Genomic DNA, 24,070 nt, shown 5'->3' with positions numbered 1-24,070 from the left:
AATATGTGATAAATATAGTGTCTAGTGCTATAAATTTATTTGACACATTGGATCAGAAAGTACTTATACATTAACATGTGTAAAAATATTCTGTTTAAGTAGTTATATTCTGTTCAAAAACAAGTAGATGAAGGCAACCTTATTTATAGAAACATATACATAATTGATACTGGTAAGTGTAAGAAAAAAGTCACTGTTATATATAGTTAAATTCAGTTTATGGCACACTATCTTTATCTTTTGATGCTCCCATGTGCACTCTGCTATAATATATTTGATTTTGATCCCTTATTTGTATCCAGTCCTTTTTTAGAGAGGCAATGGTTTAAAAATAATATCCAGAAGTATTACTTTACTGAGAGGGTAGTGAATGCATGGAATAGGCTTCCAGCTGTGGTAGGGGTTAACACAGTAAAGGAGTTTAACCCCTTAAAGACCAAACTTCTGGAATTAAAGGGAATCATGACATGTCACACATGTCATGTGTCCTTAAGGGGTTAAGCATGCGTGGGATTTGCATAAGGCTATCCTAACTATAAGATAAGGCCAGGGACTAATGAAAGTATTTTTTCAAAATTGGGCAGACTAGATGGGCCTAATGGTTCTTATCTGCCATCACATTCTATGTTTCTATGTTTTTATGTTTCTTTTCTAACCTATCATTTAATCAAATATGTCATTTTTGTAAATTGTACATTTGTAAACTGGCTCCCATGCCAGTTGTTCAAGCTAGGTGTATAGCACATATTCACAGCAAGATAATAAGATTTAATTTCCTTACAAAAAGATAAAGAATACTAGAGTACACAAGATGAAACCTATCATAAAAAGAAGTATTTTTAAACTATGCTGTACATACTTCTGGTATTCTGTGACTTTTGTTTTATAAAAAAACAATGATGGACAGTATTAATATTTGGAAAAAAATACTGATAAAAACAGAGCAAGAACACAAAGTGCACCTAAAATGTATGGCATTGTCAGTGCGTTGGGTTCCTCACTTTTTACAGATCGGGTTTTCAGTGGCTTTATAATACGATCCCACGTAGTCATAATTTGTTTCCTGGCGTGTGGCCACTTTCCCGGCCCTACTAGGCGGTACTGGGCTGGGGTGCAAGGGCCAAACAAAAGTGCCAAGGCTAAATAGGGGTCTGTTGGAAATATTCTTAAAATATTAGGCCTAATCCCCATATCAGTGGCCATCTCATCCAGGTATTTAATGTAATCCAGCTGTAAAATGTTGGCACTTCCTGTCCCAAACCTGTATGAATCAGAATAAATAAAACCCATTATTAGAGAAGATATGACAAATAAATTAATACTAATTTGTAATGCAAAGTAGCAATGCAGTGGTTATTAGAATGTAAATACACAGGAAGATTGCACAGCCTATTTCATTGTAATATAATAAATAGTTTATATGAGTTAACAGTTGGGGGAGACAACATATTTCCAGAATTTGGATGTCCTGTTTATTAGTTTGCTCACTGAGAAGCACGCCAGTGATGAAATACACATCCAGGGTGATGTTCATTGGCACAGGCATTCTCAAAAACAGGAGCTTTTTAATCAGTGGTGTACACATGACCTATGGGGCCCCGGTGCGAAAATTGATCTGTGCCCCCCCCCGCACGCTTACTCTGTGCGGGCCGGGGCCGCAACACATGGCGGCAGGCACCTGGTCGCAGGGGTTGCAGGGCTGCGACCCCTGCGACCGCGGTATGTACACCGGTGCATGCAGATGCACACACACTTAAAGGACCACTACAGACACCCAGATCACTTCAGCTCAATGACGTGGTCTGGGTGTCAGGTCTCTCTAGTTTTAACCCTGCAGCTGAAAGCATAGCAGTTTCAGAGAAACTGCTATGTTTCACTGAGGGTTAATCCAGCCTCTAGTGACTGTCTCACTGACAGCCGCTAGAGGAGCTTCCGCGATTCTAAGACACTGAACGTCCATAGAAAAGCATTGAGTAATGCTTTCCTATGGGCGGTTTGAATGCGCGCACGGCTCTTGCTGTGCATGCGCATTCGGAGCTGAGAGGCGGAGGGATCCCCAACGCCAAAGGTAGTCAGGCACTGGAGAAAGGTAAGTACTGAATACACACACACACACTCACAGTAACACACACTAACAGTCACAGTAACACTAACACACACACTAACACTCACAGTAACACTAACACACACTAACACTCACAGTAACACTAACACACACTAACACACACACACTAACACTCACAGTAACACACACACTAACACTCACAGTAACACTAACACACACTAACACTCACACTCACACACACACACTAACACTCACAGTAACACACACACTAACACTCACAGTAACACACACACTAACACTCACAGTAACACTAACACACACTAACACTCACACACACACTAACATTTTTTTTTTTATTATTTAACCCCCCCAGCCTCCTTACCTTTTGGAGTGCTGAGGGGATTCCCTGGGGCCCAGTGGTGCTGCTGGGCTCCTGGGGGGGCGGTCACCCGGCGGGCTGGCTGGTCCTGCGGGCGCGCGAGGGAGCACTCTCCCCTGAGTGCTTCCTCTTCAGCTCCCTCGCGCGCCGCGTACTGATACCGGAGCCGGAAGATGACGTCATCTTCCGGCTCTGGTATCATTGCGGTGCGCGAGGGAGCTGAAGAGGAAGCACTCAGGGGAGAGTGCTCCCTCGCGCGCCCGCAGGACCGGCCAGCCGGGTGTAAGCAGGGCCAGCCTCGGGGGGGCCCGGAGGTGGCCGGCTCCTGGGCCCCCCAGGAGAAGAGGCTGGCCCAGTGACATACATACCGGGTCGCAGGGGCGGCCGGGCCCCCTGGTGGGCCGGGCCCGGTCGCAGCCGCGACCCCTGCGACCCTGGTATGTACGCCACTGTTTTTAATCTTGGTAGGCATTCCAACCAGGGCTGCTCAGAGTGCCAAGTAACATATCCATACTTCCATCTCATTATAGTAAACTAAACTAAATAGAAATACCTTTTTTGTAGTGTTTCTTTTTTATTTTCAATATCAATCAATACCTCTTCGAGTGAGGGAAATTTGCACAAACCTGCAATGAAAATAGTTTTTTATTTGTACATAATATGTATCCAATTTATTTATAAATCTTTTCCATCTTTGTTGCTAGTTTGGCACATGAATACATTGATTTAGTAAATAAACAACTATAGTTGTGGTCGGATACAATAAGCCTAGTTATAGTAATGATGGTGTAAGTCAGTTGTTATGTGCCAGAACCAACGGTCTGGTAGTCCTGTAAAAGAGGATCCACCAAGGCGAATGGCTTAATAAAGGGGTGGTAGGTGCAAGCCCGGTGGGCTCCCCATGTCCTGGGCTGCACCGCAGCGCTAGGCAAGCGGCTCTAGAGCCGGCCGCCCATCAGCGCCGGGCCGATCCTCCTTGTGTGCCCTCTGTGCAATATGACATCATTCTGGCCACTGCACACTAAACAGCGCGCTGGAGGAGTGAGGAGCTGCCCCACACTGGACCCCAGGGAGGTAGGGAGTGAGTGTATGTATGTCAGTGAGTGTCTGTCAATGAGTAAGTATATGTCTGTCAGTGAGTGTGTGTGTGTGTCTGCGTGTGTTTGTCTGTCAGTGAGTGAGTGTATGTCTGTCCGTGAGTGTGTGTGTGCCTGCCAGTGTGTGTCTGTCAGTGAGTGAGTGACATGAGTGGGCTGCAAAATGGATCTTTGCCAAGGCGGCAGAAATCCTTGCACCTGCCCTGTTGTGTTGCCTGGGCCCAAGAATGAAATTCTGCCCCCCATCCCATCCCACCCCAAACCAAAACAACAACCTCCAAAACACGCCAACATCTGTTATGCAGATTGTTTAGTGAATACAGTGTCTGTGGTTGTGTATTGTATGCAGTGTGTGTAGTGAATGCATTGTGTGAGTGTGTATAGTGGATGCAGCGTGTGTAGTGAATTTAATGTCTGTGAGATGTAAATGTAATGTTTGTGGTTGTATATTGTATGCAGTGTGTGTAGTGGATGCATTGTGTCAGTGTAGAGTTTATGTAGAGTGTGTTTTTGTGTAGTGGATGCAGTTTGCGGAATGGATACAGTGTGTGTGTTCGTGTAGTGGATGCAATATATGTGTTTGAGTAGTGTATGTAGTGTGTGTATGTGTGTAGTGGATACAGTGTGTGTGCAGTGCATGTAGTGTGAGTTTGTGGTATTAAATGGTGTGTGAGCAGTTTTTGTTGTGTTTAATTAAGTTTATTCCCCATTCCTGTCTGTAGTGGATGCAGTGTGTACAGTGGATGTAGTGTGCATATTTGTGTAGTGGATGCAGTGTTTGTGTAGTGGATGCGTAGTGGATGCTGTGTATGCATGTGTGTAGTGGATGCAGTGTGTGTATGTGTGTTTAGTTACTGCAGTGTGTGTATTTGTGTAATGGATGCAGTGTGTGTTTCTGTAGTGGATACAGTTTCTGTAGTGGATGCAGTTTATGTAGTGGATGCAGTGTTTGTTTGCGTAGTGGATGCAGTGTAGTTAATGAAGTGTGTGCATCTGTGTAATGATGCAGTGTGTGTGTGTGTAGTGAATGCAGTGTGTGTAGTGGATGTAGTATGTATTTATGTAATGTATGCAGTTTGTGTAGTGGATACAGTGTGTGTAGTGGATTTATTTTGTGTGTGTGTGTGTGTACACGCTACAGTGTGTAGTTAATGCAGTGTGTGTGTATTTGTGTAGTGGATGCAGTTTATGTAGTGGATGCAGGTGTGTGGTTGTTCGGTGGATGCAGTGTGTTTGTGTAGTGGATGTAGTGTGTGTTTGTGTGTGACGTTGATGTAGTGTGTGTTTGTGGTATTGAGTGGTGCAAGCAGTTTTTGTTTAATTAAGTGTATTCCCCCCTCCGTGACTCTTACCTGTGGTCAGGGAGAGGGGCCACTGGATTCCCTGGTGTTGCTATGGCAACGCTCTGCACAGCACACAATGCATGCCAGAGTGTTGTCATAGAAACCCGCTGTCACACTCTCACGGCTTGCAAACAGAGAGGAGGTATTTCTTCAGACTCCCAGGCCTCTGTTGTACACAATAAAAAGGGGTCCCGGGATTGCCTACATATATAGCGAAACTCGGGCCCCACGCAGCAGCCAGTTACAGTATCTAGGTTCCGCCTGGAACCATGGTTCCACTGGAGCCAATGGACGGGCCAACCCTGGGTGGGTGGGTGGGCTGAACCAAGCAGTCTCTGCCCAAAGGAAGGTGGAGTCTGTGTATTTATAGGCTGGGTAACTCCTCCCACAACTACAAGTTTTGCCTACTGGCTCAGCCTTCTTATATGTAAATTAAACGTTTTATTTATTTATTTATTTTTGTTCCCACATCATTAGCCTTAGTCCACATGAACACATTTCATAATATGGCACTTTGGTTTCCCTTTTGCTCCATAGGTATATGTACATACTTAGGCTTGTGCTACAGCAAACATAATAGAAGTTCACCCGAGGGACTGAGAGAGCCATGCAACTCAGGACTAGAACACATGGGGCACATCAAAACCAATGAAAAACATTTCTGCTGTCTATTCTGAGTAAGTTATTCCATGAAGCTAGGTGAAGATTTTATTTTTTGGGCTTGACCATCTTTTCTTAAGCATCACAACAAATCTTCCTGGTTAAGCAAGTTCTCTGTCATGAATAGACTACCATAACTCACAAAACATAACACTACAATGATTTGTGTGCTTTAGATGTTTATGTGTGGTGATAGGCACTCAAGTACAATTTCATCATAATAAATATTACCTTTAAAAACTCTGGTGACCCACCGTGCCTGGACCTCTGCAGCAGCCATTATAGGTCCGAGTGGTTGGATAAGGCCAATAACACCAAACGTGGGTTTTTCCAAACCTACAGGAAATATGTTTCTATACAGATATACTTTTTTATCTTCCACTTTAAGAACTGATTCATCCAAAAAGGGAAATGAGAAAGCATATCCAGTGGCAAAGATGACAACATCAATATTTTCTTCTATAGTTCCATCGTCAAATTTGACCCCATTCTCTGTGAATTGTGTCACCTGTGGCTTGACCAGCACAAAACCACATGTTATACGGCTTGGCAGTTCATCATTCAGTATTGGTTCTTTAAACTGGGAACTGATTTTAAAAAAGCAAGTATTAGTAATAATGATTTCAGATTAGTAATCATGGCTAAAAACTACTTTCATTGACCACATAGTATAACATGCAAGCTATGTATAACTTGTTGAAGTTAATTGTATGCTAATGTGTTACTACAAAGAACTTTGCAGTGAAGCAGCAAAAGGAATTAATTAGAATTATTTGACTTTATGGAAATATGTATTAAACTTTTTTTCTCAGCTCCAGTCATTGGACCTTTACACCACCTGCTATCCATCATGCTCCTGAAAAAAAGAGAATTGAGAGCAAACCTGCAACATGCATTTCTCGGTAGTGGTTCTGCTGTAAAGACCAAAATCTATACAAAATACAGATTAAGGAACACAGCACACACACACACAGACAAAACTAGAGCTTTCAAATTTTACAGGCTATTCAAAATCACATATCTTGGCAAGAAAACACAGGGATTCAGTTACACCATATGGTCATTAGAGATGTCGCGAACATAAAAATTTCAAAACTCCCATGGAAAATTACATAGTTGATGCAGAGTCTGGTTTTAATCCATAAAGGGCATAAATCACCTAACATTCCTAAATTGTTTGGAATAACGTGCTTTAAAACATCAGGTATGATGTTGTATCGATCAGGTAGTGTAAGGGTTACGCCCGCTTCACAGTGACAGACCAAACTCCCCGTTTAACGCACCGCAAACAACCGCAAACAGTCCATTTGCACAACCACAAACTCCCCATTTGCACAAGGTTGGATAACAAGCTAGCCATGTCCCGTTTCTTGTCCTCAGAGAAGACGCTGGAGGCCTGACACACATGCTTGCAGACAACTAACTGCTATTCAATCTATTACAGTCAAAAATTTTTTTTAAATGTACACTACTGTTACACCAGATATGAGTTGCACTGGTGTGACACTGTGCCCTGGCACGCCCTGAAACGCACACGTGTGAAGGAAACTGACTGCTATTATTTCACAGTCAAATTTCTAGTTTTTTTTTTTTTAATGTACACTACTGTTACACCAGATATGAGTTGCACTGGTGTGACACTGTGCCCTGGCAGGCCCTGAAATGCACACGTGTGAAGGAAACTGACTGCTATTATATTACAGTCAAAAAAGTTGGGTTTTTTTTAAATGCAAGCTATTGTGACACCAGATATGAGTGGTGGCACTGGGCAAGTGGGCACAGTATACGCTGTGAGCCTGACACACACGCTGGCAGGCAGCCAACTGCAATTAGATTACACAGGGAAAAAAAAAAGCAGACTGATGTTCTAGCCCTAAAAAGGGCTTTTAGGGTTGCTGTTCTTACAGCAGAGATCAGATGAGTCCTTCAGGACTGTAGTGGACACTGAATACACTAGCCTAGCTATCAATTTCCCTATTAAATCAGCTGCAGCTACCCTGTCCCTCCTCTCACTAAGAATGCAGCTTCCGGGGAACGGGGCCTAACTGTCATAGAGGAAAGACGCACTTCGTGTGAGCTCCCTCAATATCTCACTTTAAGCAGCTATCAACAAGCGAATTTCACCCCAGAAGGGGATGACTCAGCAATGTTGCTCCTACCTGACCGACCCGACATGCTTAATAGAGGTCAGCAACTCGACAGAGTCTTACTTACCTCCGCATGGCAAGTGTGGCCTGGTGCTCACCGGGCGGGAGAGGCGGCCGATCTCCAAATCCTGGGATGCCCAGGAGCAGCTACTTCCCGGCAGGAGCTCCGTTAACCCCCCTTTGGACCGGTGGGGGTTATCCTGGTCCACCCCTGAGAGGCTGTCTGGAGCTAATGGACGCACAGAGCACAGCCACCCAGGCTGACATACTCATCTGCGACTCTCCCAATATGGCGGCAGCCGCGTGTCCTCTTGGTACCAGCAAAGCATGGCAGGATATTGAGTCTAAGCTGGACAGACTCTTTAATCAATTTTGGAAGCAAATAACAAGCAGGAAGCCCCAACAAGCTCCACCACAGCCCCAACAAGCTCCACCACAGCTAAGTGAAGCGGTCCCCATTAAAATCCACCAATGCAAAAGGTGTCGAAGACGGGACCGGAGGCACAAACAGAAATGCAGAGCCTGCCCCACGTCAAGCACTCGCCTCCACCTTAAGCCACCACAATCCCGCACCGGACGTGAAGCACCACCGGGACAGATCCGACCACCCGACAAAACAAGCTTCCACCACCTCAAGCCGTGAACCCGGCACTCAGCCAGAGACTTGCCTTTGTTGTTCCAGGTATCAGGGACTCTCAGGGTCTGCACCTGGCGCCCAGAAGGGATCGGATGAGCACAAGCAGTAAACAGCAGCCTGCCAAGCATGTCCCACACCATGCCTTTGATCACATGAACTGCTCTCTGCACATTAACTAGTCGTAAAGTAGCAAGCGTTTAAACAGGTCATTATTTCACCTCCTAAAGAGTTTATTGTCGTAGTTCCTTACATGCCTTTACCTTAACCGTTCATGTATTATGTTATTCACTAGTCTCATCTCATGGGGCGACTCACACTTGATTTATAACTAGTGGTGGAGTTATAAATGCACAGTTGATAACGTGCAAGCTACACCCTAAACATGACAGCCATCTTTCACAACAATGTACTGCTATATACTCATACCCTCAGTGCAACTAGCCATGATATACGCACGTTCAGCCTAGCATGCTCAAATATAACACTTCTGTCTAAAAAAATAAAAAAAAATAAAAAATAGAATGCAGCTTCCGAATGAATCTAAAATGGATGCTGTCTAGGAGGTGGGAGGGTCTGGGAGGGAGGGTCTGCTGCTGATTGGCTGTAATGTGTCTGCTGACTGTGAGGTACAGGGTCAAAGTTTACTCAATGATGACGAATAGGGGGCGAACCGAACATCGCATATGTTCGCCATCCATGGCGAACGCGAACAAGCTATGTTCGCCAGGAACTATTCGCCAGCGAACTATTCGGGACATCTCTAATGGTCATATCTCCTGTGTTAAAATTATCGTATCTGATATATTGATATTGGAGTACTGTAAAGTAGTGGTGGGTTTAACACAATGGCCATATGGTGTAATAACTCTACCATGCACCTTTCATACATTCGCATAATTTTCTTTTACTCTTTCTCCCACATGCCATTACTGGCATATTGTAGCCAAAATTTGAAAACTATTTTATATCACATAGAACTATTTTGAATGACATGTCTATATCTTGCTCTGCAAAAATGCATAAAAATGTTTAGGTTACCTGTCCATGAGCTGTAGACCATAATTTCTGTGATTAAACCATTCATTAACTTTCTTATTAATTAACCAGGTGACAACACTGGGTGGAAGAATGTTACGCAACCAATTCTGAAACCGAGTGTCAAAGCAAATATCCCAAGGATAACCTTGTTCAAAAACTCGACTCATTACCCAGCATCCCTTTCTTGTACTAAGATACACCTGCAAGAACATAAAATACCTCAAATTAATTTATCACCCCAGTGACATTTAAAAAAGAATCAGGGAGTCAACACATTTTTCCATTATGACATATTTTTATAGGATGTAAAGTTTCATTCTCTCTCATTTTAGAGCACCCACCCAATCAGGGGTTCCTACCCAGGATCCTCTGTACCTGCGGGCCTGGACAGGAAAGGATACCTAGTAGTGATGTCGCGAACATAACATTTTCCGTTCGCGAATGGCAAACGCGAACTTCCGCAAATGTTCGCGAACGGTGGAGCTGCTGATATAAATACACAGTTGATAACGTGCAAGCTACACCCTAAACATGACAGCCATCTTTCACAACAATGCAGGGCCGCCATCAGGGGGTGACAACCGTGACGGTTGTCACGGGTCGACGGTCCTGGGGGGCCCAGACTGCTTTGGCAGTCCAGGGCCCCACAATTACTCTCTGCACCTATATATAGCGATGATCGCTATATATAGGTGCAGCCGCGGGCCCCCGGCTCCCTATACTTGCAGAGGGGGCCCAGCGGACTGCAGCTGTACTTTACAGCATTTCCTGCTCTTTAACTCCCGCGAGACGTGCGGCCGTTAGAGCGTTGCCATGGCAACGCGCGGCGCGCATAACACATCTCGCGGGAGTGAGAGCGGGAAATGCTGTAAAGTACAGCTGCAGTCCGCTGGGTCCCCTCTGCAAGTATAAGGAGCCGGGGGGCCCACAATGGCACCGGACCACCAGGGATCAAAGAATCTTCCCCCTCCCTTAACCAGGTAAGAAACAGGGAGGGGGGAATAACAATACATTTACATTATTACATTTACATGCATACACACACACACACACACACACACAGCATTCACTGCACTAACACACACTGCATTTATTACACTAACACACACTGCATTCATTACACTAACACACACTGCATCTACAACACTAACACACACTCTGCATTCACTACACTAACACACACACTGCATTCACTGCACTAACACACTGCATTCATTACACTAACACACACACTGCATTTATTACACTAACACACACACTGCATTTATTACACTAACACACACACTGCATCCACACCACTAACACACACACACACTACATTCATTACACTAACACACACTGCATCCACAACACTAACACACACACTGCATCCACAACACTAACACACACACTGCATCCACTACACTAACACACACACTGCATTTATTACACTAACACACACTGCATTTATTACACTAACACACACTGCATCCACAACACTAACACACACACTGCATCCACTACACTAACACACGCACTGCATTCATTACACCGACGTGTGTCACACACAGCATTCACTGCACTAACACACACTGCATGTATTACACTAACACACACTGCATTCATTACACTAACACACACACTGCATCTACAACACTAACACACACTCTGCATTCACTACACTAGCACACACACTGCATTCACTGCACTAACACACTTCATTCATTACAATAACACACATTGCATCCACAACACTAACACACACACTGCATCCACAACACTAACACACACACTGCATCCACTACACTAACACGCACACACTGCATTCATTACACTAACACACACACTGCATCCACAACACTAACACACACACTGCATCCACAACACTAACACACACACTGCATTCACTACACTAACACACACACTGCATTCACTGCACTAACACACACACTGCATCCACTACACTAACACACACACTGCATTCATTACACTGACACACACACTGCATTCATTATACTGACACACACACTGCATTCACTACACTGACACACACTCTGCATTGATTACACTGACACACACTCTGCATTCACTACACTGACACACACTGCATTCATTACACTGACACACACTCTGCATTCACTACACTGACACACACTCTGCATCCACTGCACTGACACACACTCTGCATTCATTACACTGACACACAGACTGCATTCATTGCACTAACACACAGTCTGCATTCATTACACTGACACACAGTCTGCATTCATTGCACTGACACACAGTCTGCATTCATTGCACTGACACACACACTGCATCCACTACACTGACACACACACTGCATCCACTACACTAACACACACACACTGCATCCACTACACTAACACACACTGCATTCATTACACTGACACACACACACTGCATTCATTACACTGACACACACTCTGCATTCACTACACTGACACACACTGCATTCATTACACTGACACACACTCTGCATTCACTACACTGATACACACACTGCATCCACAACACTAGCACACACTCTATATCCACAACACTTACACACACTGCATTCATTACACTAACACACACTGCATCCACTACACTAACACACACACACTGCATCCACTACACTAACACACACACTGCATTCATTACACTGACACACACACTGCATTCATTACACTGACACACACACTGCATTCACTACACTGACACACACACACTGCATTCATTACACTGACACACACTCTGCATCCTCTACACTGACACACACACTGCATCCACTGCACTGACACACAGTCTGCATTAATTACACTGACACACAGACTGCATTAATTGCACTGACACACACACTGCATTCATTGTACTGACACACACACTGCATTCATTGTACTGACACACACACTGCATTCATTGGGGGGAGGCCGGCCGGGCAGGGGGATGGGGGGGCCCAGTTCTCGTGCTTTGACAGGGGCCCCAATATTTCTGATGGCGGCCCTGCAACAATGTACTGCTATATACTCATACCCTCAGTGCAACTAGCCATGATATACGCACGTTCAGCCTAGCATGCTCAAATATAACACACACAAAAAAAAAAAAAAGAATGCAGCTTCAGAATGAATCTAAAATGGATGCTGTCCAGGAGGTGTCAGGGTCTGGGAGGGAGGGTCTGCTGCTGATTGGCTGGAATGTGTCTGCTGACTGTGCCACACCATGCATTTCCTGACTGATCTCCATTTGTGCGGCTCCTGTGCGAACCCCGGGCAAGGGAAGCGTCTCCTATCAGGAAAGGAAGGCTAATTAATTACTTCCCTTGCCGTTTCACACTTATGTTGCAGGTGTGAACGTTCTGATTAATTGGTGTGAACATTCTAATGGGGCACCAGGGTGGTCCCCGTTCGGAAGACGAAGGGGTTCTGTTCGTATGAACGCTCCCAAAAGGGGAACAGGGCAATAATACAAGGGGGAAAACACATAAATGAATGAAGAGGGGTTCTGCCACCGGCACCATGGATGTAGTTTCATCACAGTTAGCATTACAGGATAGTAGAAAATAAAATGTAATACTCAGTGACGTAAAATATAGGATTTCTGGTGTAAACCTATCTAATATCCATGTGTAAGTTATTATTATTATTACTGGCATTTATATAGCGCCAACAGATTCCGTAGCGCTTTACAATATTATAAGAGGGGGATTTAACTATAAATAGGACAATTACAAAAAACTTACAGGAATGATTGAGGAGGTTGAAGAGGACCCTGCTCAAACAAGCTTACAGTCTATAGGAGGTGGGGTATAAAACACAATAGTACGGGAGATAGCAATCAAATAAGGTTCCCAGAGCTGGAGAAGAGAGTAGAGTGGAGAAGAGAGTAGAGTGCTGCCCTTTAGGAGAGAGCAAGGACAGATATGTGAGGTAGAGGTTACTTAGAGAGGCCATATGCCTTCCGAAAGAGATGGGTTTTAAGGCACTTCTTAAATGATTGAAGACTAGTGGTAAGCAGGCTATTCTATAGAAAGGGAGCCACTCGCGATAAGCCCTGCAAGGGTGAGTTGGCCATACGGGTGCGAGCAGTGGACAGGAGAAGGTCATTGGCAGTGGCAGAGCCGAGAGACCAAGAAGGGGCATAACTATGGATCTATGCAGAGATATAAGTGGGGTTAGAATTGTTCAATGCTTTATAGGTATGGATTAGGACTTTGAATTGACTCCTCCTATAGGATACAGGAAGCCAATGTAAGGACTGGCAGAGTGGTGAGGTGTGAGAGGACTGACTGGAAAGGAATATCATTCTGGTGGCAGCATTCATTGCAGACTGTCGCAGGGCAATACGGCTTTTATGGGTTACAATAATCCATTTTCAAAATTACTAGAGCATGGACAAACTCCTTAATATCATCTTGTGTAAGAAAGGGGCGGATGTGGGCTATGTTTTTAAGATTGAATCTACAGGATTTGGTATGTGAGGCCAGAGTCAAGTATAACGCCAAGACAGTACGCTTGCAAGGATGGACTGATGTGGGTGCCACAAACTTGAAGGGAGAGATAAAGAGGAAGATCATTATTAGGAGGAGGAGAGACAAGGAGCTCAGTTATAGAGAGATTGAGTTTCAGAAACCAGTAGGACATCAAGTCATAGATGGAAGAAAGACAAGCAGTGACATGATGGCAGGGGAGAGGTCTGGGGAGGAGAAATATATCTGGGTGTCATCAGGTACAGGTGTTAGTGGACTCCAAATTAGGTAAAACATTTGCCAAGAGAGGCAGTATAGAAAGAAAATAGAAGGGGATCAAGGACAGAGCCTTGGCGGACTCCAACCAAGACAGGACAAAGAGAGGAGGTATGATTAGAAAAGGAGGCCCCAAATCAGCATTGGGAGAGTGTAACGGATCACCTGGCACCCCGATTGGGTACCTCCGTTGAAGGATTCTCCTAGCGCTTACAGAGGGCTCCAAGCACTCCAGCCGACACCATAACCACCGTAGACTCCTTCAGAGAGCAAGACAGGAACAAGCTCTTAAAAGATCTTAGAAGTGATTATCCAAGGGAGCATGCAGAGCATAGCAATCCATTGTAGTGATATAGCAATTCCCCCAATAAGAGACAGGACTCTAGATTGAGGGTGAAGAAGAACTGATGTTTAATGGCAGGTACTCTGCTTTTATGCAGTGCTCCCCTGCAAGGGAGACGCCCACAGACAATTAGACATTCACCAACCAGATAACGGTTACATCCCACAGATTCCCTCCCCTCTGCTTGGGAGATCATTTAGTTTTTTACTGTATCTACTCAATTATCTCCAAGCTAAAACGTATACTTTTTTATGCATTTTTATAACTTTATGATTTTGTATCACACAGGAATAAACTTATATTTTTATGAACCACCCAACTTGGGGACAAACATATTAAAAATTCGTAAAAATCGGTTCAGTGGTTCCAGAGATATTGAAAAAGTCTCTTTGGACCGACCGCACGCCTGTTTGCATGCCCAAAACAGTTCCACAGATTCAGGCTGTGTGGTCAGTGTATTTCTGCCTTGAAAATTGACAAAGTCCCATCCGAAGGCAGCGTTCGAATATTCGAACGTACTTCGACTTCTATCGAAGTGTCGAAGTAAAACGAGGTTAAACTTCCGCGGTGGTCGTTAGTCGAGTGGCAGTCTATTTCACATGAAAAAGATGACAAAGTCCCATTCGAATGTGTGTTCGAATCTTCGAATGGGACTTAGTCTCCAGCCGCAGTGTCGAAGGGTAGGGGAAGGTACAGGTCAGCGGTGTTCGTTCAAATGAGTGGCTGATTTCCGTTCCAGGGATTTGACGGCACACACTGCTGACCGCGTACATGCATTAAAATGGCCGCTGCCACGTGTTCGATTGTCTAATGGCGGCCACTTCGACTACTTCGGCACTTTGGCTGTATCTGAAGTGCCATATCAAACGTACCCATTCTTTGTACAACACAGTTAAAGGGCCAGAAACAACATAATATAAGTCCATAAGCCCCAACTCAGTTCCTTAAAGGGCAATACATCCCAGGGCCATAGTCGCTGGGCAGGAGGCTGGCAAACAGGCCCCTCCAAAAACCAGTGGCGAGGTTACTTTCGCCACAGAAAGATAGGAGGAAAACCATGAGAGGAGAGTGTCACAGAGACCGAGTGATGGATGAGTTTGAAGAAGGCGAGCATGATCAACAGTGTCAAAGGCAGCAGAGAGGTGAAGAAGAATTAGTATTGGTAAGTGGACTTTGGGTTTAGCTGTTATTAGGTTATTATAACTTTGATAAGAGCAGACTCGGTAGAGTGGAAGGGGCGGATACCAAACTGAAGAGGGTCAAGGAGAGAGTTGGAGTTGAGGAAGTGAGACAGATAAGTAAAGACAAGTCTTTCCATAAGCTTTGTGGAAAAAGGGAGCTGTGACATGAGTTAATAGTTAGAAAGGGAGGACGGGTCAAGAGATTTTTTTCAGGATGGGTACTACAGTGGCATGTTTAATGGCAGCAGGGATAACTCCAGAATAATTGTTTAAAGTTTTTTAACTCACACATAGAATTATTTTTTCCATTAGCATAACTGATTATATACGGACACTAGTAAATGCCATTTTAACAGAACTTTTAGCAGCAACTAGAAAATATTTAACACCAGACTCTAATAAACCAAAGAGTAAGACATTCTTGATGGTTACCTAACAGAATGGGAGAGAAACAACAGACAAACAAATATGCCTACTAGAAGAAGATTATCAATCTATTTACATCAGGAATGAACATACAGCAAATCGTATGTTCATGTCTTTACAGAAACAACATAAACATTGAACTTTAAACAGTAAACTATATTTCGTAGTGAAACTGTAAAAGATAAGGCGGAAAAAGGGTAAGGAAGTGCATGAACACGTGAACAGTATGCTAGAAACTTTAAACTACATGCTATTAGGGAACGATACTAAATGTGTGGTATATTATTAATTTGTACACATTTTATTGATAAATACATCTTTATCACATGTTTATTGAATGTAATAAACAAACAAACACATGCAAAACAACATGTATAACCATGAAAAGGGTAGGTTTATTTCATGGTTATCTTTGGTTACCAGAAATGACAACAGTTAATACTTTTGTATTTAACAGAAAAAAAAAAAAAAATAGAAATATTTCTTGGGTAATTTGCATTAAAAACAGGTTGATGCTGGGAATATATTTTAGTTGTAAAATCACATATATATTATTTCCTTTTAGAAAATGATTAGGAATTACATTTTTCATCTAGAGAGATTTATCAGTTTCTGAAAGATTCTCTAAAGTATGACCTCAAATTTGTCATTCTGATTATTAGTTGATAATTAGCTACACCTATTATGTTTAGTTCATGATGGGTGCAGGCAGTGGCAAAAATACAGCGGTCTCAGGGGTCGCAGCTGCTACCGGGCCCGTCACTCCAGTGGACCCCTGTGACCGCGGTGCCCAGCCAGCCATGTGTTGTGGCCCCGGCCCATACGTTAGAACCGGGTCCCCTGTGATGAGGTCAGACTGTGCTGGGAGGAATTGACTGCCCTTGTCATTCCTCCCAGTTTATATAAAGCCTGCACGGGAGGAAAAGGAGGAGAGGAGAACTCTGGGAACTCTGACTCCCATCAGCCTGAGCCACTGGACCCCGGGAAGTCACCCTCCTGCATCTAAAAGGTAGTAAACAGGAGGGTGCATGTGTGATTGATTGTTTGTGTGTGTGTGTGTGTGTGTGTGTCTTTCTGTATATGTTTGTGTGTGTGTGTGTGTGTGTGTGTGTGTGTGTCTTTCTGTGTGTGTGTGTGTGTGTGTGATTGATTGTGTGTGTGTATTTCTGTATGTATGTGTGTGTGTATTTCTGTATGTGTGTGTGTCTGTATGTATGTATGTATGTGTATGTATGTGTGTGTGTGTGTATGTATGTATGTATGTATGTATGTGTGTGTGTGTGTGTGTGTGTCTCTGTATGTGTTATGGTCCTAATCAGGATTATTATAACTGACAGGAACACATGAGTAAAACAACCTCTGTTGTATGTATGCATGTATGTGTGTGTTGGTGTTTGTCTGTATGTGTGTGTGTATGTGTCTTGCTGTATGTATGTGTGTGTGTGTGTGTGTCTGTATGTATGTGTGTGTTGGTGTTTGTCTGTATGTGTGTGTGTGTGTGTGTCTTTCTGTATGTATGTGTGCGTGTGTCTGTATGTATGTATGTGTGTGTGTGTTGGTGTTTGTCTGTATGTGTGTGTGTCTGTCTGTCTGTCTGTATGTACGTACGTACGTACGTACGTACGTACGTACGTGTGTGTGTGTGTGTTTGTGTGTGTATGTGTTATGGTCCTAATCAGGCTTATTATAATTGACAGGAACACAGAAGTAAAACAACCTCTGTTGTATGTATGTATGTGTATGTTGGTGTTTGTCTGTATGTATATGCGTGTGTCTCTGTATGTATGTGTGTGTGTCTCTGTATGTATGTGTATCTCTGTATGTATGTGTATATGTGTGTGTGTGTGTCTGTATGTGTGTATGTGTGTGTGTGTCTCTATGTATGCATGTGTTTCTGTGTGTGTGTCTGTGTGTGTGTGTCTCTGTATGTATGTGTGTGTGTCTGTATGTATGTGTGTGTATCTGTATGTATGTGTGTTTGTCTCTGTATGTGTGTGTCTGCATGTGTATCTGTTTGACTGCATGTGTATCCGTATGTCTGTGTATCTATGTCAGTGTGGGCCCTGTGTATCTGTATGTGTGTCACTGTTTGTATGAGTGTCATTCTGTGTATTTGAATGTTTGTCCTTAAGTGTTTGAGTATCTGTCTGTATGTGTGTCTGTGTATCTGAATGTGTGTCAGTATATATGTATTTGTGTCAGTGTTTGAATCTATAGGAGTAGCTGTATAGTAGATAGGGAGTGGGCTGGATTTTCATTTTTTACTGTATCTATAGGAGCATTATTCTGTGTATCTCAAAGTGTGTAATTATGTGTGTCTGTGTATCTGCATGTATGTCTATGTATATATATATATATATGTGTGTGTCTGTGTATCTATGTGTTAGTTTGTGTGTCTGCATTTGTGTGTGTGTATGTGTGTCTGTGTATCAGCATGTGTGCACGTGTATGTATCTGTATGTGTTATATGGTGTGTATCCGCATGGTATGTCAGTGTGTGTTTGTATGAATATGACACATTGAGGGGCATGAGTGTGACCCATGGAGTTGCCTGGGCCGAGGGAAACTTATAGAGGGGCATAGGGCAATTTTCGCACCGGGGACCCCGTGGTTCATTGTTACACCTCTGGGTGCAGGTTTTATTTACCAAGTGACCAGAATCTCAATTTATTAGAACTATCTAATGAAATTCCATTACCTGAGAAGCAACTCGACTGAGTTCTACAGCAATGTCAGTTCCAGAATTTCCCATGCCTACAATGAGAACTCGTTTTCCTTTATATTCTTCAGCAGTCTTGTATTCTCGAGTGTGAAAGTATTTACCTTTAAATGTGTTTATGCCTGCAAATCAATCGGGAGATTTCATTAGGGGATCACAAATATACACTGCTGTATAGCAATACAACAAACTCACAAATTAATGAGCTCGCTTTCCTGGAGAGATTTCAATTGTAATATTTCTAGTTGCTAAACTAGAGTTCCTTAGCAGCCTACCATCTTTGTGCTGCTTTGGTTAATGAGGACATATTAGCCTGAGTAGGAATAAGAGAGTGTCAGCTAACTGTTTTAGCATATCAGAGCCCCTACAGTTGATATGAATGGATATGACTACATTAGAGGCTGGGCATTGCATGGCCAGGAACCCTCATTCAATGTTAACGTGATTGAAAATTGTTTAACACGGAATGGAGGGACAGTGCCAAGAGACTGCAGGCACCATAACCAATGCAATTGGTTAGAATGGTTATATTGATTATATTGAAAGCACCCTCAAAAAACTGAGAAAATCAGAGCTAAATAATGATTCCACATGGTCCTAAGTAAGTTACAAGTTTAGCATTCTCTCCCAGCCCTATGAAAAAATACTTTTGCAATATATTCAGTAAACAGTGAAATTGAGGAACATTAAAAAAGTCAACATTAATGCCAGAACTGTTAAAAATTAGAAACATTTCTAACTCTCTTATTTCTGCTATACTGCTATCAATATTTACAGATATTCTGTGAACTGTGAATTATGGAGAACTGAGAAAGAAATTCCAAATTTTAGGCAATAATCAGGTGAATTGAAAAACTGTTCCATATTCCACATTTTCCATATTCCACACTTTGACCCAAAATTAGAAATTCCATTTTAAATTCTTCAGTCTGTTTTACCCCATATTTGACTAAACTGGGAATGCGTTATATTTCAAGTTTTAGTGAATGAAAAATGCACTAATGCTTTCATCTAATTACACTTATTCAGGACTCACCAGGAAATGACTCCAATGGATAATTTGGTTCAGCATGGTGACCAGAACAAACCATTACAGCATCAAAACTGGCTGTATTTTGCTTTCCATCTTTTACTGTGGTGACTTCCCATTGGCCAGTTGTGGGGAAGTCATGACATTTCTTCACACTGTGTACCAATGTCTATAAAAAAACACACACACACACTCTCAGGAATTCCATTTTACAGATTTAGAACATGCACTACAGATGTAACCATAGGAAATGTCAAACTAATTAGTCAAACTAAGCATTTTGGTATTCTACCTACCAACATTTCTCAGTTCTCTACCTTCACATAGCTCTATTATGTGTCAGTTTTAACTTGTACTCCCCCTGGATCCTGACCCCCACTACCCACACCCAATCCCTGACATGCAATCACACCCTTCACCCAACAACGCAGTAACAGAACTAAAGTAGAGAGGGCACTGGTGCAAGAATTTTTTTGGGCCACCCCAATCTTAAGGGTGGCAAAACGATAGATCCCCATCTGTCTTGCAACTCCAACAATGATTTGACAGCTGGGGCTCTACCATTTTCCCATGCTTGCATGGTTGTATATAGTACTGAGCAGTGTTTGTGTGAATGTAAGCATGTTTTTGTATGGAGTATGTTTGTATAAATGTAGGGGTGTGTTTGTATGTGGTGTTGGTGTTTGAATGCAAGCATGTATTTATGTGTAGTGTTTTTTCTGAATGCATGGGTTTATATATATATTTTTAGAGCTTAACACAAAGGTTTGTATGTAGTGTTGACGTTTCAATGCAGGACTGTGTTTGTATGTAGTTTTGAAGTTTGGATGCAGGGGTGTACTCGTGTGTAGTGTTGGCAATTTGAATGCTGAGATGTATGCACATGTACACATGCACACGGCCACACACACACTGTGATACACACACACACACTGAAACATATGCAGATTCACAAATATAAACACTGACACTCACACTGACACACATGCAGATACAGACTGACACAGATACACAAACTGACACACATGCAGACATATATATACAAACACTGACACATATGGATTCTCAGATATACTGATACATACATGCAAATACAGATAAACACACTGACTATATACAGATACACAGACAGATATACAAACGCAGATATGCACACTGACAAAATACAGATACACACATTGGCACACATAAAGACACGCAGATACACAACCTGACACACACGCAGATACAGATACGCACAGACTACATAGAGAAACATACATATACTGACTAAATACAAATAGACAGATGTACACACTGACACACAGATACACATACTGACAACATAGAGATACACACTGGCAGACTTACTGACACACACAGACATATTGAGACACACACTGACAACATAGAGATACACACTGGCAGACTTACTGACACACACAGACATATTGAGACACACACTGACTTAGTGATATACACTGACAGAGATACTGATACAAACATAGACACAGTGGCATATGAATACACACACTGACAGACATACTGGCACATACAGACATACTGACACACAGACACACATACTGACACACACACACAAACATACTGAACACAGACAGTCATGCTGACACACACACACAGGCATACTGACACACAGAGACATACTGACACATAAACAGACATAGTGACACACACACAGACACCCTGACGGACATACTGTATCAGACATTACTGTAAGTGACAGTTTAGGATCCAGTGAACATCAGTCAGTGTGGTTTAATTTAAGAACAGCGACTGAGTAACACCACACAAAAACAAGAGTTTTAGACTTTAGAAACAAAGACTTTTCTAAAATTAGAATATGTGTAAAGGAGTCACTATCAGACTGGGGCAGTTTAAATGGAGGAAGGAAACAGAAAATTGCATTAGGCTTGTCAATAAAAGAAAAAGAAAAAAGAAGAAGAAACCACTGTGGCACTCTGCAGAAGTGGCCAAAATAGTAAAAAAAAAAAAAATGCATTTAGTAATTATAAAAAACCCAGAGTGAGGAAGATAGATAGATCTATAAGATTAGGCAGAAATAGACTAAGCAAGCTATAAGAGCTTCCAAATCACACACAGAAGAGAAAGGAGACAAAACATTTTTAGATACATAAATGAGAAGAAGAAAGTAAAACAAGGATTAGTTAGATTAAAAACAAAAGAAGGACGGTATATAGAAGAGGATAAAGGTCTAGCTGGCTGCCTCAGTGAATATGTTGGTTCAGTATTTACAGATGAAAATGAAGGAAAGGGATCTGAGTTAGGAAAAAGGACAAATTAATAATTTGTTACATGTGAGTTTACAGAGGAAGAGGTTATATTTCAATTGTCAAAAGTAAAGACAAATAAGTCAATGGGGTCTGATGGAATACACCCAAAGTTATTAAAAGAGCTTAGTGGCGTACCAATCATTGTTAACAGGAGTAGTCCTAGAAGATTGGAAGTTGGCAAATATTGTGCAATATTGTGGGGAAAGTAATTGGAAGCCATGTTAAACGATACGATTGTTGAACATCTAAAATCATATGGATTTCGGGGGCGTGGTCTGAAGCCGGAGCAAGATGGACGTGTCCTCCTGAAGCTCCGTTAGGACCACGATGCCATAAGCTTACAATAGCGCTAAAAACACTGACCTGGACGAGAAAATAACCGGGGGAGCCATTATGGACAGGCGGGCACCGAAGAAACAGTCCAAAAAGCCATCGGAACACGGAGCCACGGTGATTGATCTGTTTGCGGCCTCCCGCGCCATGCGATCGCAAGCCCAAGATGGCGGACGGGAAAGCCCGATGGCTCCGAGATCACCCTCTAGCCCGGGAGCGGCGGCGGCCTCGGAAGTGTCGGAAGCTAATACTGCGCAAATCCTAGCAAAACTGGCGGAGGTTCGCGGTTACTTAGCTGCGGAAATCACCAGAAACACACACGAGGTCAAGGCCGAAATTCAGGCCTTGGGAGCGAGGACGGCGGTGCTGGAGCAGCGTGTGGAGTCCACGGTCGTGGCCCACAATGCCGCTACGGCTCAGATTAACCAGCTGTCTTCCAGATTGACCGCGGCGGAATCTGCCCTGGACGACCTGGGGAACAGGTCCAGGCGGAACAACATCAGGCTTCGGGGTCTACCCGAACAGGAAGGTGAGGGCCCGCTGCTGGAAGTGGTCACTAAGATCCTGAAGCCTTTGCTGCCGGACATGCCGGATAATCAGTGGCATATCGAGAGAGCGCACAGAGCTCTCAGGGCAAGAAGAGCGACTGACAACCGCCCGAGGGACGTGATTATTAAGTTTCTCTTCTACCAGACGAAAGAAGCCCTGCTGAAGAGGAGTAGAGAGGGCCCAATCAGGTATGGCGGGGTAGAACTCACCCTGTTTCAAGACCTGACACCGGCCACACTCCAAAAAAGAAGGCTGTGGCGCCCTGTGACGGGGCTCCTACAGAGGCATGGAGTGAAATACGCTTGGGGCTTTCCATTCCGTTTGTTGGCGTTCCGGGATGGTCGCACCAAAACCTTGTACGCGGACGGAGACCCGGCGGCGTTTCTGAGGAGCCTGGATATCCGAGACCAGATCGAGCTGTCGGAGCTTCCTCCTGCCGTAGAGGAGCTGCGTCCCCTCCCCGGTGAGTGGGACACGGCGGGTGAGTGAGTCCCGGTGTGGTAGGCCGACCCGGATCCGGCGGTGGTTGGCGGAGAGGAGATCGGGTTTTTTGTCTCTCCACTCCGGAGGGGGGGCTCTTAAGATGCGGATGGTATGGCGGGTTTTTGGAGCCTAATTTCCATTGGGGCTCACCCAGTGGGGGCATGGTTGGGGAGCTCCCGTGAGGGTCCCTGAGAAGGCCCTCGGGCCCGGGTGGGTTCGTGGAGCACCTATTCCCCTTATTGGATGGGTTAGGGTTGCTGAGACATGACGCCCCTTCATTGATTATGCGTGCCCCCTATGTTTTTTCTTTATGGGCTGCACGCCGGGGTGGTCAGATTCACCGTTTATTTTTATATTTCTGTTTTCTCATGTTGGGGTGCGGGGATCGGAGAGGATCGGGACTGGGGGTCATTTGCCTCCTAGCCAGCATCTCAAAGTAGACTACGGAACTATCATGCCTTTAGACGATGTTGTCCCCCCCCCCCCTCCCTTTTTCTTTTTTTTTTCTCTCTCCCGGGCTACTGTTTTTATATAACCCACGGCCGCAAGGAGGGAGGTGGGGGGATGATGTCTGGCTACTGTTATGTATGTCGCTATGTACTTTTTTGCGCAATTGTATTGCGTTG

The 24,070-nt window shown here is 43.7% G+C and overlaps 1 protein-coding gene across 1 annotated transcript in view; it reads right to left on the bottom strand.

The window, feature by feature from the left end:
* Positions 1 to 860: 860 nt before the first annotated feature.
* The window catches only part of LOC134568697 (dimethylaniline monooxygenase [N-oxide-forming] 2-like), a 42,584-nt gene continuing 19,374 nt past the window's right edge, over positions 861 to 24,070 (bottom strand). Inside the window, exons 4-9 of the mRNA XM_063427349.1 lie at positions 19,795 to 19,957; positions 18,738 to 18,880; positions 9,367 to 9,566; positions 5,776 to 6,131; positions 2,998 to 3,070; positions 861 to 1,261 (exon numbers count right to left, since the gene is read on the bottom strand). Coding sequence (XP_063283419.1) covers positions 910 to 1,261; positions 2,998 to 3,070; positions 5,776 to 6,131; positions 9,367 to 9,566; positions 18,738 to 18,880; positions 19,795 to 19,957 — 1,287 coding nt within the window. The 3' untranslated portion in view covers positions 861 to 909. The remainder of the gene's footprint in view (positions 1,262 to 2,997; positions 3,071 to 5,775; positions 6,132 to 9,366; positions 9,567 to 18,737; positions 18,881 to 19,794; positions 19,958 to 24,070) is intronic.

The sequence above is a fragment of the Pelobates fuscus genome, chromosome 7, assembly GCF_036172605.1.
Source record: "Pelobates fuscus isolate aPelFus1 chromosome 7, aPelFus1.pri, whole genome shotgun sequence".
In the NCBI taxonomy this organism is placed as follows: Eukaryota; Metazoa; Chordata; class Amphibia; order Anura; family Pelobatidae; genus Pelobates; species Pelobates fuscus.
The sequence above is the reverse complement of the archived record's forward strand: the minus strand, read 5'-3'. Positions and strand labels throughout refer to the sequence as shown.